Genomic DNA, 15,119 nt, shown 5'->3' on the forward strand with positions numbered 1-15,119 from the left:
AAGTTGAAAAAGGCAAGGAATCGTATTCTTCCCAGGATCCTCCCTAAGGAATCAGCCCTGCTGACACCTTGATTTTAGCCCTCTAAGACTCATTTTGATGCAAATGACCAATAAGCATATGGAAATATGTTCACTGATCATTAAGGAAATGCAAATCCATTCCATTTCTTTCTTAGATCGACTGGTCAATTTTTCTTTGACATACATATCATTATTTTGTTTATTCATTCATTGGTCAATGGACACTTACTGTGAGTGGGATGGAGCCAGGAGAGCACTCTGGGCAGGGGAGGGGCCTGACCTGACTCAGGTGTTCACAGAGTCCCTCTGGCTGCATGTGGGGAACAGACGGTGGGCTCAGAGCAGGACTGGGGAGCACAGGCAAGAGGCTGCTGCCATGGTCCAGCTGGGAGAGGGTGGGGCCAGAGAGGGAGCGAGCGATGGTCCAATGCAGCATATTCTTTCAAGTAGCATCGACTGGACTTACTAACTGGATGTGGGAGATGATAAAAAGAGAGGGGCCGAGGATGATTCCAAAGTCTTTGGCCTGTGGGTCTTGAAAGATGGAGCTGCCCTTTACTAAGATGAGAAAAATAATAGAAGGAGAGGTTTAGGGTGGAGAAGGGAAGAAGTTGCCTTTCCGGCATGATAAGTTTGAGAAGCCCATTAGACATCCAGATGAAGCTGTTCAGTAGTCAGTTTGATGTATAAGCCTGGAGTTCAGGAGTGAGGTCTGAAGAGCTAAATTTGGGAGGTGTATCAGTCAGTGTGTGCTGTGACTGACAAACAACCAGAAAAATTTCAAAACCACGGTAACCACTTACTTAGCTCAGCCATCCACAGAGGAGCTGGGGATGGCTCTGCTGACCTCTGGGGCTGGGTGATGCAGGTCGGGTTCAGCTGGGTGGCTCTGATTCAAGCTGAGGGTCTGGCTGGCTCAGGTCTGAGGCCAGGCTGAAGGAAAGCAGCAAGCCAGGGGAGCTCTTCTCATTGTCATGACAAAATCCCAGGAGGACACAGGAAACCCATGAGGCCTCTTGAGGACTAGACTGAGAACAGGCACATTATTGTATATCATTGCACATACATACCATTGGCTAAAAAAATGTCACATGGCGGGCTTCCCTGGTGACGCAGTGGTTGAGAGTCCGCCTGCCGATGCAGGGGACACGGGTTCGTGCCCCGGTCCGGGAAGATTCCACATGCCGCGGAGCGGCTGGGCCCGTGAGCCATGACCACTGAGCCTGCGCGTCCGGAGCCTGTGCTCCGCAATGGGAGAGGCCACAACAGTGAGACGCCCGTGTACTGCAAAAAAAAAAAAAAAAGTCACATGGCTAGGTCCAAAATCAAGGGGCAGGGAATTAAACTCTGCCTTCAATGAGGCCATGGGAAGGGTATAGATGCAGGGAGGGGGAAAATTTGCACCAAGAATTCAATCTGCCACAAGAGCCATGACTGTAGAGGTGGGGTTGGGTTCTAAGCCATGAGAATAGATACATGCATCACAGACAGTTGAGAGATAAGGGCCAGGATGAGCCCCTGGTACATTCGGGGAGAAGCAGAATCAGAAAAGAGAATGAGAAGGAACCACCAGAGAGGAAGGAGGATAACCAGGAAAGTGGGAGCCAGCGAAGAATGTGTTTCATGGAGCAGAGGATGCACACCCATGTCAATTACTGCTGACAGATCAGGAAAAATTGTGCTGAGACTTAACCGCTGGGTTTGGCAACATGGAGGTCATTGGTGGTCTGAACAAGAGCTGAATGTGGAGTGGTTGGGGCAAAAGCCTTACTCAAAGGAGACACAGGGGAAGAGGAGACAATGACATAGACAACTCTTTTGACAAACGTTGCTGAAAAGGGAGTGTGATGGTCAACTTTATGTGTCAACTTGATTGGGCCATTGGGTGCCCAGACATTTGGTCAAACGTTGTTCAGGGTGTGTCTGCGAGGGTTTTTCTGGATTAGATTACATTTGAACTGGTAGACTGAGTAAATATACTGCCTTCCCTACTGTGGGTGGACCTCACCTAATCAACGACAGACCTGAATAGAAGGAAGAGGCTGAGTAAGAGAGAACGCCACCTGCCTGACTGCTTTGAGTTGAGATGGTGTTCTTTTCTGGCTTTCAGATTCGAGCTGAGACATTGGCCCTTCCTGGGTCTCAAGCATCCTGGATTTTGGACCGGAACTTACACCATAGGCTCTCCTGGTTCTCAGGGCTTTGGAATTACACTGGAACTACACATCGCCTCTCCTGGGTCTCCAGATTGCCAACGGAAGATCTTGGGACTTGGCCTCCATAATGCATGGCCAACTGCTCGTAATAAATATATATGTATATATATATATATATCTCTACATATATATATAGTATATATATATATATATATATATATATATATATCTGTATTCTGTTGGTTCTGTTTCTCTGGAGAAGCCTGACTAGTACAAGGAGGCAGAGAAATGGGGTGGTAACTGGAGGGGGTGTGGGATTGAGATAGAATTTCTCTATGTTTTTATTTTTATGTATTTTTTTTTGGCCACATCGCGGCATGTGGGATCTTAGTTCCCTGACCAGGGATCAAACCTGTGCCCCTGGCAGTGGAAGCGTGGAGTCCTAACCACTGGACCACCAGGGAGTTCCCGAGATAGAATAAATAATAGAAATGATAGGAATAGACAGGGGAAAACTGATGATGCAGGATAAGCGGTGAGGGGAGAATTATGAGTAAGAAACAGGTAGGATCCAGGGTCCAAATGGAGAAGCTGGGTTTAGAAAGGAGGATAGCAGAGCATCCAGGCCCCGATGCCGGTAGGTATGTGGATGTGGTAGTGGGAGCATATGGGATGTCTCTTCTATTGCTTCCGTATTTTCAGTGGAAGAAGCAAAGCCATCTGTGAGAGTGAGGATGGGGGAGAGGAGTTGGAGTTTTAAGGAGAGGGGAGAAAATATGAAATAAGTATTGGAGGCTTGTAATAGATTATGGAGGCCTGAAATAACCCCCATTTTGATCAGAAATCTACCGTCTTTGCTGTGACCTGAGCTTTCAGGAGAAGTGGGCCCCAACCCCGCTCTACAAAGCAGACCATCTCTGGTCTGAGCCAGTTATAGTTGTCTCATGTCCCTTTCCAGCAAATCATTCGGGCTGAGGCATGTGACACAATGTGACAGTCATCCATCCTTTCAATAAGTATTGACTGAGCACCTACTCTGTGCCTCTTTTGGGTGCTGGGGACAGAGGTGAACAAAACAGACAATAACCTCTGAGCTGGTGGAGCTTATATTCTAGTAGAGAGAGACAGGTCATAAACAACAACATAATAAGTAACCACATTTCTTTTTTTTTTGCTTGTGGGATCTTGGTTCCCAGACAAAGGATCGAACCCGCACCTCCTGCAGTGCAAGCGCGAAGTCTTAACCACTGGACCGCCAGGGAAGTCCCAGTAAGTAAGTACATTCTTGGGACTTCCCTGCTGGTCCAGTGCTTAAGACTCCACACTCCCAATACAGGGGACCTGGGGTCGATCCCTGGTCAGGGAAGTAACTAAATCCCGCACGCAGCAACAAAGGCCCCGTGTGCCACGACTAAGACCTGGCTCAGCCAAATAAATACATTTTTTTTTTAAAGTAAGCACATTTATGGTGTGTTAGAAGTAGATATGTGCTATGGCGGGGGGAAGTAGAGCACTAGGATATCAGGAGCACTAGCGGGTTTGCAATTTTTTTTTTTTTTTTTTGGAAGTACGCGGGCCTCTCACTGTTGTGGCCTCTCCCGTTGCGGAGCACAGGCTCCAGACGCGCAGGCTCAGTGGCCATGGCTCACGGGCCCAGCCGCTTCGCGGCACGTGGGATCCTCCCGGACCGGGGCGCGAACCTGCGTCCCCTGCATCGGCAGGCGGACTCTCAACCACTGCACCACCAGGGAAGCCCGGGTTTGCAATTTTTAATAGGATGTTAATGTGGGATTGAAGGAAAGTCTGCTAGGGGCTCCTAGGAAAAGTTTTCCTCAGTGATAAGAAAGATACATGGAAATGCTGTCCCTTTTCTTCCTCTGGACATTGCTCAAAGGATTTAATATCCATAACTGCGGTAGCCACCGTGTGACCTGAGATGATCAAACTTGAGGATGAGACTGAAATGCTGAGGACAGCAAGGCTGAAAGATGGAAAGGATCTGAATGATTAATAACATTAGTGTGATTTCTTGAATTAGCCAACTCCTTATCTTTCTTCCCCTCAGGCTTCTTGGTATATGAGATTACAAATTCCTGATTGTTTAAGCAAGTTGAGTTGAAGTTTTCTGTTATTTAAGAAAAAAATCCCATAACCATTATGTGATGTGACAATATTTCATTTTAAAAATCTGTAAGTGCTGAAGAGGTTAACAGGCATCCACCAAGGTCCCAGGGATGAAAGAAACCACCCTCCTGTAGCCAAGAGTGGTGTTCAGGACCATGGAGAGTGGACAGTGGGCCTGCCTTCTCAGCACTGTGGACTAGCTCTTCTTAATGGGGGTTCCCACCAGCAAATCCCTTTCTACGGATCATTAGTCGGAAAATGGCATGGGAACTTTTAGGATGAGAGTCTTCATTGCTACTGGCTTATCAGCTGGTCCAGTTTGGATCTGAACTTGAGCTGGTTTCTACACACAATAATAAAGCTAATTTGTCTTTGTCTTTAAAGTCAGAGTTGGAGGGACTTCCCTGGTGGTCCAGTGGTTGAGAATCCGTCTTGCAATGCAGGGGATGCCAGTTCGATCCCTAGTCGGGGAACTAAGATCCCACATGCCGAGGGGCAACTAAGCCCGCGTGCTGTGACTACTGAGCCCACGTGCTCTAGAGCCCGTGCACCACAACTAGAGAGAAGCCCACATGCTGCAACTAGAGAGAAGCCCACATGCCGCAACGAAAGATCTCACGTGCCACAACTGAGACCCTATGCAGCCAAAAAATAAATAAACAATAAAGTCAGAGTTGGAGATAAGAACTTAGGATGTCTTATACTGCCTTATCATTCCAAATACCTTCTTCCTTTCCAAAGTGAGGAATCCATTTCTTGGGGAAAATTATTAATCTCTGCCTTATTGACCTCAGGCTTGGCTATGTCACTTGTTTGGGCCAATGAAATGGGGATGGAAGTGGTGTGTATCATTTCTGAGCAGAAGTTCTAAGAGCCAGTGCATGGTACACCATGTACTCTTACAGAGGTAAGAAATAGTAATGTCATAGAGACAGGAGTAGGCAGAAGAGCATGTTTCCCCAGACTGCAGCCCCAGATTATTCATCTTCTTGCCCCCCTTCCATGGATACTGAATACAAGGACTCTTTGCAGCTTTTTATCAATGACAGTCTTTGAAAACCAATCAATACAATCCACCAAGACAGGCTAAAGAAAATCACATGATCATATCAATCAATGAAGAAAAAACATTTGCTGGATTTCAACATCCATTCATGATCTTTTTTTTTTTTAATTGGGCTGTGTCAGGTCTTAGTTGTGGCATGCAGGATCTTTCATTGCAGCACACGGGCTCTTCGTTGCAGTGCGCAGGCTTCTCTCTAGTTGTGGCACGTGGACTCCAGAGCACACAGGCTTCTCTAGTTGCAGCGCACGGGCTCCAGAGTGCACAATCTCAGTAGTTGCAGCACACAGGCTCTCTAGTTGTGGTGCACAGACTCAATAGTTGTGGCACACGGGTTTAGTTGCCCCGTGGCATGTGGGATCTTAGTTCCCTGACCAGGGATCGAACCCATGTCCCCTGCATTGGAAGGCAGATTTTTAACCACTGGACCACCAGGGAAGTCCCCATCATGATTTTTTTAAACTCTTAGAAAAATAGGAATGGAAAGGAACTTCCTCAACTTGAAAAAGAGCATCTACAAAAAACCTACAGCTGACATTTACACTTAATGGTGAAACTGAATGTTTTCCCCCTAAGATCAGGAAGAAGGCAAAGATGGCCTCTTTCACCCTTCTTATTCAACATAGTACTACAGTTCTATCCAGTGCAATAAGGCAAGAAAAGGAAATAAAAGACATACAGATCAGACAAGAAAATTATTTGCAGTCAACACCACTGTCTACATAGAACAATGCCCACAGTGGAACTTAATGACTTTTTGGTGACAACTCTCTCTGTGATGTTTCTCCCAGCACATCGCCACCCTGACAATAGTCATCCCAGGTTTAGAACCACAGGAGGTTGGGGTGAATGTAACGCAAACACAATTATAACACATATCCTTAGAAATACTAACAGTTATAGACCGTAGGTCCATGATAAAGCCATGGTCCCACTGATCTGACCCAGACACAGCCTCCTCTAGACATCTTATTACTTAATGTAATGATAGCTTGTGATGCAATGAAATCTTCCATTGTTGTGGCTGAAAACATCCTCAGTGATTTTTTCACTCCTCATTCATTTATTCTTTCATAGTCTCTTCATCTCTCACTTCTCCTTCCAAATGCAATACACGCACACTCAGAGGGCCACAGTCACATACTCAGTTGTGCGGTCACTTATACAGTCACATATAAACAAGGTCAATGTCATAGACAAATTGTTTATTTTCACACATTTTACAAAAAGTACAAGAATAAATATCTTTTAGGGGCTTCAAAAACAAATAGGGATCTGGAAGCAATAATCCAGTGGAGGTAGTTTGTGCATAAATAATATCTAAGATGCTGAGACAGGGCTTCCCTGGTGGCACAGTGCTTAAGAATCCACCTGCCAATGCAGGGGACACGGGTTAGGGTGCTGGTCTGGGAAGATCCCATTGCCGCGGAACAACTAAGCCCGTGCGCCACAACTACTGAGCCCACGTGCCACAACTACTGACGCCCACACGCCTAGAGCCAGCGATCTGCAACAAGAGAAGCCACCGCAATGAGAAGCCCATGAACCGCAATGAAGAGTACCCCGTGCTTGCCGCAACTGGAGAAAGCCCGTGCAGAGCAACAAAGACCCAATGCAGCCAGAAATAAATTAATTAATTAAATTTAAAAAAAATAAATAAGATGCTGAGACAGGTGGGTCTCTGGGGTCAGACACACTGGTCTCCACTGGCAACACATTTCAGGTCCCGGGTGAGGAGGCGGAAGAGGTTGAACACGACAGAGGCTTCGAGGCAGTCCCGGGACTCCTGGGGGCAGAGGGGGATGGCTCAGTAGCTCCCACGTCTGGGCTCCCAGCTGAGCCCAGCCATCGGTTTCCCCTCCCCGGTCACTCACCTTCTTCGGGGCCTCCTGGAGCCGGTGGAGCCAGTGGTGGAGGCGGCCCCGGGGCCTGGGGCCTGCTGTGGGCCGAGCTGGGACCTGTGGGCAGAGGAGGGTGGTGTTGAGGGTGTGAGGCAGGGCCTGGGACAGAGGGGCACGTACAGGTGGCCAGAGCCCAGACGCGGCCCGGGTGCCCCGAGTGCTCACACAGGCCTGGAGCTTGGAGTGGATGTGGTGCAGCGTGTGAAGGGGCTGGTCCAGGATGTGATCCAGGGATGAGTTAGCCGTGGCCTCCAGGACATTCAGTGTCAGGGCCAGCTCCGCCTCCAAGGCCACGGGGCGCTCCCACACCTGAGGAGGAGACAGAAGACAGGTGAGAGTTGCACGTGAGAGAGAACAGGCGAGGAGGCACAGGTGAGGGGGACAGAGGAAGGGACAGTGGAAGGTGAAAGTCGGGGTCAGCTGAGAGCCGATGTGGTTGGCTGAGGGGAAGGGGTCAGGGGACGGGTGGGGAGGGCAGGGAGAGAAGGACGTGAGGGAAGGAGGAGGTGAGGGGCCACCTGCAGAGCGGGAGCAGGGCAAGCAGGTGAGGGCAGGCGGGCCTGACTCTCCCAACTCACCTGCAGCTGCCTCAGGTCCCGGGTCCTGGGGAAGAGGCGGGAGCTGCAGTTCCAGTCCTTCTGCAAGAGCGACTCTTCCTGGAGAGCAAGGGCAAGGTCAGCCCATGGGGGGAGGGACAGAGGGAAGACCCCAGGGAGACTGGAGGATGGCCAACAACAGGAGGACGGGAGGTTGACTTCCAGAAGGACCGCAGAGGCAGGTCCACTGCAGGAGGACAGGAGATCGCCCACCGCGGGGAGGGTGGAGGTCAGCCCAGTGCGGGGAGGGCAGGCCCACCTTCAGCCCAGGTAGCCTGGGAGCGCACAGAGGGAGGGGTGGAGGGTCGCCCACTGCAGGAGGAGTCGGGGGAGACTCACAAAGGCATCCTTGGCCCTCTTGAAGGCCTGCAGCTCTTGTGGGGACAGAGACTTGAACTGAGCCATGTGGCAGCCCCTTGCACCTGGGAGGGCCCCGAGGGGTGAGGGCACAGGAACCGCTCCTGTCCCGCTCGGCGCCACAGTCATCAGCACCAGCAGCAGCCTGCAGCCGGGGGCCACGTCTGTGTTAAGGAAGGACAGAAGGTGAGGGGAGGGAGGGCGTCGCGGGGGGGAGGGGGAGGCTCTGGGGAGGCGAGGGTCCCAGACAATGATGTAGGGGCTGACCCAGCTTCATTCCTGCTCTCTGGTCTCTGCAGCAGATGGGGATCAAGTGTCTGCTCTGAGGCTGCCGCCTGGGGTCTCTCAGTCTCGTCCGGCGTCTCTGACTTCAGCCTCCTCCTCTGGATCTCAGCTCGCTGCTCTGTCCTTGTCTCTGAACTTCCAGCTCCGTCTCAGGTGTAATTCCTGCCTGAGTTCCATGGCGCAGCTTTTAGCCTGTGCAGCTGGGCAACCCCAGCTGATGTAGGAAAAGTGAAAACACAGCTAGCGGCTGACACTGGCAACAGGGGAGCCGAGCGCTGGGAAAGCCCAGAGCGGGGCGGGGCCTGTGAGCCCTGTGAGCTGCTCAGGGAAAGAGAAACTGACATGGATTCATGTCCCATTTCACCTCCAAGAAAGTGAGTAAGGAAGTCAAAATCAGGGCTGGGGCAGCTTCAGCCCCACACGGCGGGTCTCCTGCGCCGGTGCCCAGGCTGATCTAGGACTGCGGTGGGGAGGGGACAGAGGGACTTCCTTTCTGGCAGAGTCCCCAGTACAGGGAGTAGAGGCAAAAGGCACCTGTAGGAGGTGTTGCCATGAAGAGCCTGGAACTTCCAAGAGGGAGGCTGTCTAGGAGACGGCAGAAGGTCCAGGGGTGCTGCTGCGGGTGGGAGGGAGAGTGAGAAAGGCAAAACACTCGCGAATTCAGAGAGGACACCAGCTGCTCCCCACCCTTCCCCACCTGGTACCTATAGAGACAGCATGGGAGCCTGCACCGGCCTGCTCTCTGACTGTCAGGCGCACAAGGACCCAGGAATAGGAGGATGTGCTATGAAATTGAGCTGTGACCAGTACTTCAGGGAAATCAGGTGGGGTTGAGAAAAATGCCTTCATTCATTCACCAAGTACCTATTTGCCCTCCCACCCCCGCTTTGGGTCAGACCCTGCTCAAGGTGCCAGGAAGAAAGCACTGAAAAAAGAAAAGACATGAAACAATCCTTCATGGGGCTTTTTACTGGAGAGAGGTACGAGATAGTACCTGTCTGGGACACGGGGATGAGGCATGTGGTATGTATTACGTTAGGTCAAGTCAGATAACGGAAAATGAAAGAAGTGAAGCAGGGACGAGAGCAGAGTGCGAGAGGAAATCTGTATTTAATGAGGTCATGAGATGACATTTGAGGGAAGACCTAAAGGAAGTGAGGGAGGGAGGTCTGTGGAGATCTGAGGGGGAGCCTTCCAGGAAAAGGGAACAGTCAGTGAAAAAGAGAAACAGAGACACGCCCCTCCTTCTGGGAGCCTGTACATCTCACCCTGTTCACAGAGGCTCTGCCACAATGTGGTTTGTTTTCTTTGTTGTTGTTGTTGTTGTTTTTGGCCGCGCTGCCTGCAGGATCTCAGTTCCCCGAGCAGGGATTGAACCGGGCCCTCGGCAGTGAAAGCGCGGCGTCCTGACCACTCGAATGGCAGGGAATTCCCTCGCAACGTGCTACTGAATACTCATGGTAGCACCAAGGACATCCTGTGCTTTGCCTACATTGCAAATAGAGAGGACACTGCAGGGACTCAGAGGAGGTAAGAGACTTCTCCAAGGTCATACAGCAAACAAGTGGTGAGGGCAGGATATTAACTGAGTTCTGTCTGACACCAGAGAGTAACCACTACACTCAACGGCCCCAGCGTAGCTACATCTCCTGACTTGGAGGTAATGGACGTCTCGAACAGAAGGTGTGGAGTCCTTTTGACTATTACTCCCACCCCCTCTTTCCCTCATTCATAATTCCGGGGAGAGGGTGGACCAAAGTCCTCATTTGGGAATGTCCTTGAGCTCTGAGACGTAACGTTTTTTAGAAATTTTTTTATTGGAGTATAATTGCTTTACAACGTTGTATTAGTTTCTGCCGTACAATGAAGTGAATCAGCCATATGTATGCCTATATGCCCTCCGTCCTGGACCTCATTCCCACGCCCCCATCCCACCCCTCTAGGTCGTCACAGAGCACTGAGCTGAGCTTCCTGTGCTTTACAGCAGGTTCCCACTAGCTAGCTATTTTACGCATGGTAGTGTATATATGTCAGCCCTACCCTCCCACTTCGGCCCACCCTCCCCTGCCCCCACTCTGTCCACATGTCCATTCTCTATGTCCACGTCTCTACTCCTGCCCTGCAGATAGGTTCACCTGTAACAGCAGGTGGACCTCCCTGGGGGTCCAGTGGGTAAGACTCTGTGCAGGGGGCCCGGGCTCCATCCGTGGTAGAGGAACTAGGTCCTGCATGCATGCCGCAACTCAGACCCAGAGCAGCCAAAATAAATAATCATGTTTTTTAAAAATAAAAGCAACAGGGCTTCCCTGGTGGTGCAGTGGTTGAGAGTCTGCCTGCTGATGCAGGGGACACGGGTTCGTGCCCTGGTCCGGGAAGATCCCACATGTCGCGGAGCGGCTGGGCCCGTGAGCCATGGCTGCTGAGCCTGCGCGTCCGGAGCCTGTGCTCCGCAACGGGAGAGGCCACAACAGTGAGAGGCCCGCGTACAGCAAAAAATAATAATAATAATAATAATAAAAATAAAAGCAACAGCAGGGATGTGCCCAAGTCACCTACCAGTGTTCTTTATGGTCAGTTTCTATTAATTGCATCGGCCTTACATCGGGGGAGGACACATTGCAACAACTGTGAATCCTGAAAATTGACAAATTATCTCAAAATCCCTCAACATCATACTGTTTCTCTTAGAAAGGAAGTTCAGGGGAGTGGTTAGGAGCATGGGAGCTGGAGCTAGACTCTGGGGCTCAAACCTGGCTCTGACCCTCTCTAGCTGTGTGACCTTGGCAAACAGCCTTTGCAGTTGGCCACGAAGATGCCCATCCACAGATGCAGACAGATTTTAAAAGTGCAATTGTTCTGCATTTACGTGTGTGATTATTTAATGGAGACCAATTATTAAGGCCATTCTGTGGCTTCAGCTGGAAGCTTCAGAAACATTATTTCAACGTATAGTACTCACTGCAAGGGAAGTGTAACAATACCATGGCATAAATGAGTAAACTGAGGCTCAGAGAGAAGTAATTTGCCCAGACACGCAACACTTAAGGGGCAGGGGCAGACCTGAAACTCAGGTCACCTGATTTCCCTGTCTCAGCATTTTGTGCTGAACAGCCCCCCTCAAAATGATCACGGAATAAACAACCCAAAGAAATGCAAAAATAGTTAATAATTCGCAATAAATTAACAGCAGAAGACAGAACGGCAAATACACACAGAAACTTCATAAACACAAAACACACCTAAGTAATGGAATTCAAAAAACTACTCATCCAGAGGACTTTTGGCCCTTTCACTACCCAGTCCCTCAGGGAAAGAGACTTCCCCAGCGGGCACGTCCAAGAGTCACATATTCATGGAATCGCAAAGCGGGCACTGAAGGTTCAAAGCAGGGCTGGGACCTGTCATGAGACAGGGCTGTTCCTGTAACCGCAGAAGTAGAAACTGGTCCATGGTACGTGGTGGTCAGCGACCAAGGCGGACACGGACTCCAGTCTTTTCCTGCCAGCCCGGGCCCTGGAAGATCTTAGGGCAACGCATCCCGCGGAAATATCGCTGCTTCCGGGGGAACTCGTTGTGGTCTTTGGGAAAAGGGCGCCTCTGGCACCAGCGCCGGCGGGTCCAGGCTGAGAGATCCGCCTGGTCCGATGGGGCCACGGAGGAGGGCGGAGTCCGCAGCCAGGCGCCCCCAGAGTTTCGGGTCCCAGGCGGAGCCGCGGCGGGATCACAGACAAGGACCCGAGTGCGCCACCAGCCGCAGGTCCCACGCGAGCAGGCGCAGGAGGTTGAAGATGACGGTGGCTTCGTGGCACCGAGGCGAGTCCTGCAGCCCGGGAAGGAGGCGGAGCGGGGCTGAGTCAGGAATCTCCTTCCCCGAGAGACCCCTCTCCAGACCCTCACGGCTCCAAGCCGGGCTCCCGTCTAGCCTCTTTCCCGCCTCCCGCTCCACTCACAGCTGTGCGAGTTTGGGGACGCCTCCTGGGCCTCCGCAGGGACTTGCTCCGGGAGCCTGGCCGGACCAGCTCGAGCTGGAGGGAGAACAGGAGGTTAATGAAGGCGGCGGGGAACCAAGCACCCCCCCCCCCCCCCGCAGACCAAAGCCCGGATTTGGGGACACCGAGAGGAGGTGAATCGTGTCTGCGCCCGTTTCTGGCCTCATGGGACAGATTCGCTGTCGGGGGCCTGGCCTCGAGACCAGGGGCGCAGAGCGAGCCGGGAAGTGTGCGGGGCCAGGGCGCGGCGCACTCACGCAGGCCGCCACGTCCCGCCCCGCGGCCGCCAGCAGCTCCAGGGTCGGGCCGACGCCGGGGAACAGCTCGGGGCTCGGCAGGCTGCTCAGCACCTCTTGGGCGTCGGCGAGGCCGCGGGCCACCTGGCGGAGCAGCGCACGGGACTACGGGCACCGGGCGGGAGTTAGACGGGGCCGCGCACCAGCCCGCGCTCCCCACCCCACCCCCACCCCGCCCGCCGCCCTCGGGCCTCACGGAAGGCCGCGGAGGGTCCCTCCTCCGGCGGAACGAGCAGTTGCGCGGCCTCCAGCTCAGCGTCTCTTCTTCCTGCGGGGCAAGGGCTGGGGTGACGCGGGGTCTACTGGCAAGGGCCCCTGAAGCACTGGAACGTCGGAGATTCCTGGACGTGGCTGGGGACTGGCCGGGACGGTTGTGCTTATCGTGTCCCGAACCAGGCAGCGCGCCGATGGCTGAGCGGGGCTGAAAGGTACCCGCGCTCCCCGTGCGGAGCCTGTGCCCCGATGTGGAGCCGAGTCCGCCTGGAGGGGGCGCCCCTCTGTGACCCGCACCAAGGCCGGGCATGAGCTGACCACCCGGGCCTCCGGGAAGAGGTCGTGGTCACAATTCTGGACCCTGAAATCTGAGATGTGCCTGCTGGACGCTAGGACGCGAGGGCCCCTCGGGACAAAGTCTGGTGTCTCCGAGCCCGGTGGGCCCGCGGTCCAGGGGGCGGGGGCGTCTGAGCATCACTCACGTAGCGGTCCCTCAGTGCCTTGATGGCCAGCAGCGCCCGGGGGTCCAGGGAGCGGTAGTGTGAGAGGAAGCGGCGCGGAGGCTCCACCACTTCGGGGTCCGCTGCCACGCCCACCGTCACCAAGACCCACAGCCCCACGGCCACCGCGGCTGCGCCACTCGGCCCCATCTCTGCTCCTGCAGGACGCGACGGACGTCAGCGAGCTCAAGGAGAAGGCCCCGAGTCCAAGCCCCTGCCTGTGGTTAGACTTGCAGAGGGACTGACGCTCAGAGCGTGGGCTGTGGACACACGCAGGGGAAGAGACAGGATGGGCCCCCTCCTACCCTCAGCCTCTCTCCTCTCCCTCCTCAGCTACAATGTGTCTCTGGAGCCTGGTGCCGCAGCAGGGCCTGCCTTCCACTGTCCTCTGGGTGGTGTCCAGAGTGGTGTCCACCTGGGACAGCAGTGCCTGCACCCTCCGTGGTGGCTTTTAAGTGCCCAGCTGGGAATGGTGAGCAAGCGGGCTTCCCCGTGCAGGGTAAGCTTTCCCAACGTCATTGCTGGCCATTGACTAGCCCAGAGGGTTGCAGGCAGGGGTTTGAGGACTTTACCCACCTGTGGGCCAGTGCCAGCGATGACTCTGCTCAACCCTCTCTCCTGAGCCAATTGCTACGTTTGTTTTCTGCACCTTTTGTGTTTTCTGTGTGTCGATCTTTCTTTTGCACTCTAGGAATGAACTCAAAACACACCTTTTCCTTTGGCTGGAAGCTGCAAGCTTGGCAGAGGTACCCATACAAGTGCCTGCTGTCAGGAGTTCATACTCCGGTTTCTTTCTTTCTTTTTAAAGATTTTTTTTTTTCATATGGACCATTTTCTAAAAAGTCTTTATTGAATTTGTTACAATATTGCTTCTGTTTTAAGTTTTGGTTTTTAGGGCCAGGAGGCATGTCAGATTTTCGCTCCCCAACCAGGGACTGAACCCACGCCCTCTGCATTGGAAGGTGAAGTCCTAACCACTGGACTGCCAGGGAAGTCCCCATACTAGGGTTTCTAATGCTTGCTCTTCAGTCTCTCTCTTGTCATTATATCCTTCCTCTCCCTGTCTTTTTTTCCCTCTTTCTCTGCACAAATATCCTTCCCTTCTGTTTTCTCAGCTTCTTTCCTCATCTGGGACTTAGACAAACTCTCTCTGGCTTCCTTAGTCTGTTATTAAATGACATGTATTCCTTTACCAATTATAAAACCATTCTTCGTTTGCTGTTGAAAATTGGAATTGCAAACATGTTTTTCTCAACCACTGTTAATAATAATTATAGTTGGTACATACTGAGCGCTTCCTGTATGCTTGGCTTCCACTTTAAGCTCTTCTCATGTATTTACTGCTTTATTCTCCCCAGCAAGTCTGTGAGGTAGGTCCTCTCACTGGCTGACGTTTTATAAGATGAGGAAACTGAGGTACCGAGGCCGTGCGTCTGTCCAAGCTCACACAGCTTGTAGATGTGATCCCAGGCTGTCTGGGTTATTACTGGTGATGCTCTGCCACTTCTCACCTATATAGACAGATCTATTCATGTGCAGAATAGTTAAGGCATGTTTTGGGCAAGTAAAGCAAAGTTTCCCACATGAGACCACCTTTAATTAATTATAAAGTTTATTA

General features: G+C 52.2%; 2 protein-coding genes across 3 annotated transcripts; both read right to left on the reverse strand.

The window, feature by feature from the left end:
* Window positions 1-7,051: 7,051 nt before the first annotated feature.
* LOC307178887 (interferon lambda-3-like) lies at window positions 7,052-8,403 on the reverse strand (the record flags this gene model as incomplete). Its single annotated transcript, XM_079907539.1, has 5 exons — window positions 8,201-8,403; window positions 7,844-7,921; window positions 7,431-7,574; window positions 7,239-7,322; window positions 7,052-7,150 (listed from the first exon to the last, which is right to left on the reverse strand). The coding sequence occupies exons 1-5, from the start codon at window positions 8,345-8,347 to the stop codon at window positions 7,052-7,054; spliced, it is 552 nt and encodes a 183-aa protein (XP_079763665.1). The 5' UTR covers window positions 8,348-8,403.
* A 3,237-nt stretch (window positions 8,404-11,640) lies between these two features.
* On the reverse strand, window positions 11,641-13,815 carry LOC307179033 (interferon lambda-4-like). 2 transcript variants are annotated; one of them, XM_079907771.1, is made up of 5 exons: window positions 13,484-13,815; window positions 12,985-13,056; window positions 12,750-12,893; window positions 12,454-12,528; window positions 11,641-12,323 (listed from the first exon to the last, which is right to left on the reverse strand). In XM_079907771.1, exons 1-5 carry the CDS (start codon window positions 13,649-13,651, stop codon window positions 12,225-12,227), a joined length of 558 nt encoding a protein of 185 aa, XP_079763897.1. In that variant the 5' UTR covers window positions 13,652-13,815; the 3' UTR covers window positions 11,641-12,224. The 2 variants fall into 2 exon arrangements, with proteins under 2 accessions (XP_079763897.1, XP_079763896.1); XM_079907770.1 differs by lacking the exon at window positions 13,484-13,815 and having other exon boundaries at window positions 12,985-13,436.
* Window positions 13,816-15,119: the final 1,304 nt, after the last annotated feature.

The sequence above is a fragment of the Stenella coeruleoalba genome (assembly GCF_951394435.1).
Source record: "Stenella coeruleoalba genome assembly, chromosome: 20".
NCBI classification, from domain to species: domain Eukaryota; kingdom Metazoa; phylum Chordata; class Mammalia; order Artiodactyla; family Delphinidae; genus Stenella; species Stenella coeruleoalba.

Bases quoted from the DNA above. Each gene is read 5' to 3' on its own strand.
- LOC307179033 (XM_079907770.1), bottom strand. From the start codon at position 13,311: ATGCCCGGCCTTGGTGCGGGTCACAGAGGGGCGCCCCCTCCAGGCGGA. The intron at 12,529-12,749 runs GTGAGTGCGCCG...TTCTCCCTCCAG, and splicing joins GGCGGGACGTGGCGGCCTGC to CTCGAGCTGGTCCGGCCAGG. The intron at 12,324-12,453 runs GTGAGTGGAGCG...CCCGGGCTGCAG, and splicing joins GTCCCCAAACTCGCACAGCT to GACTCGCCTCGGTGCCACGA.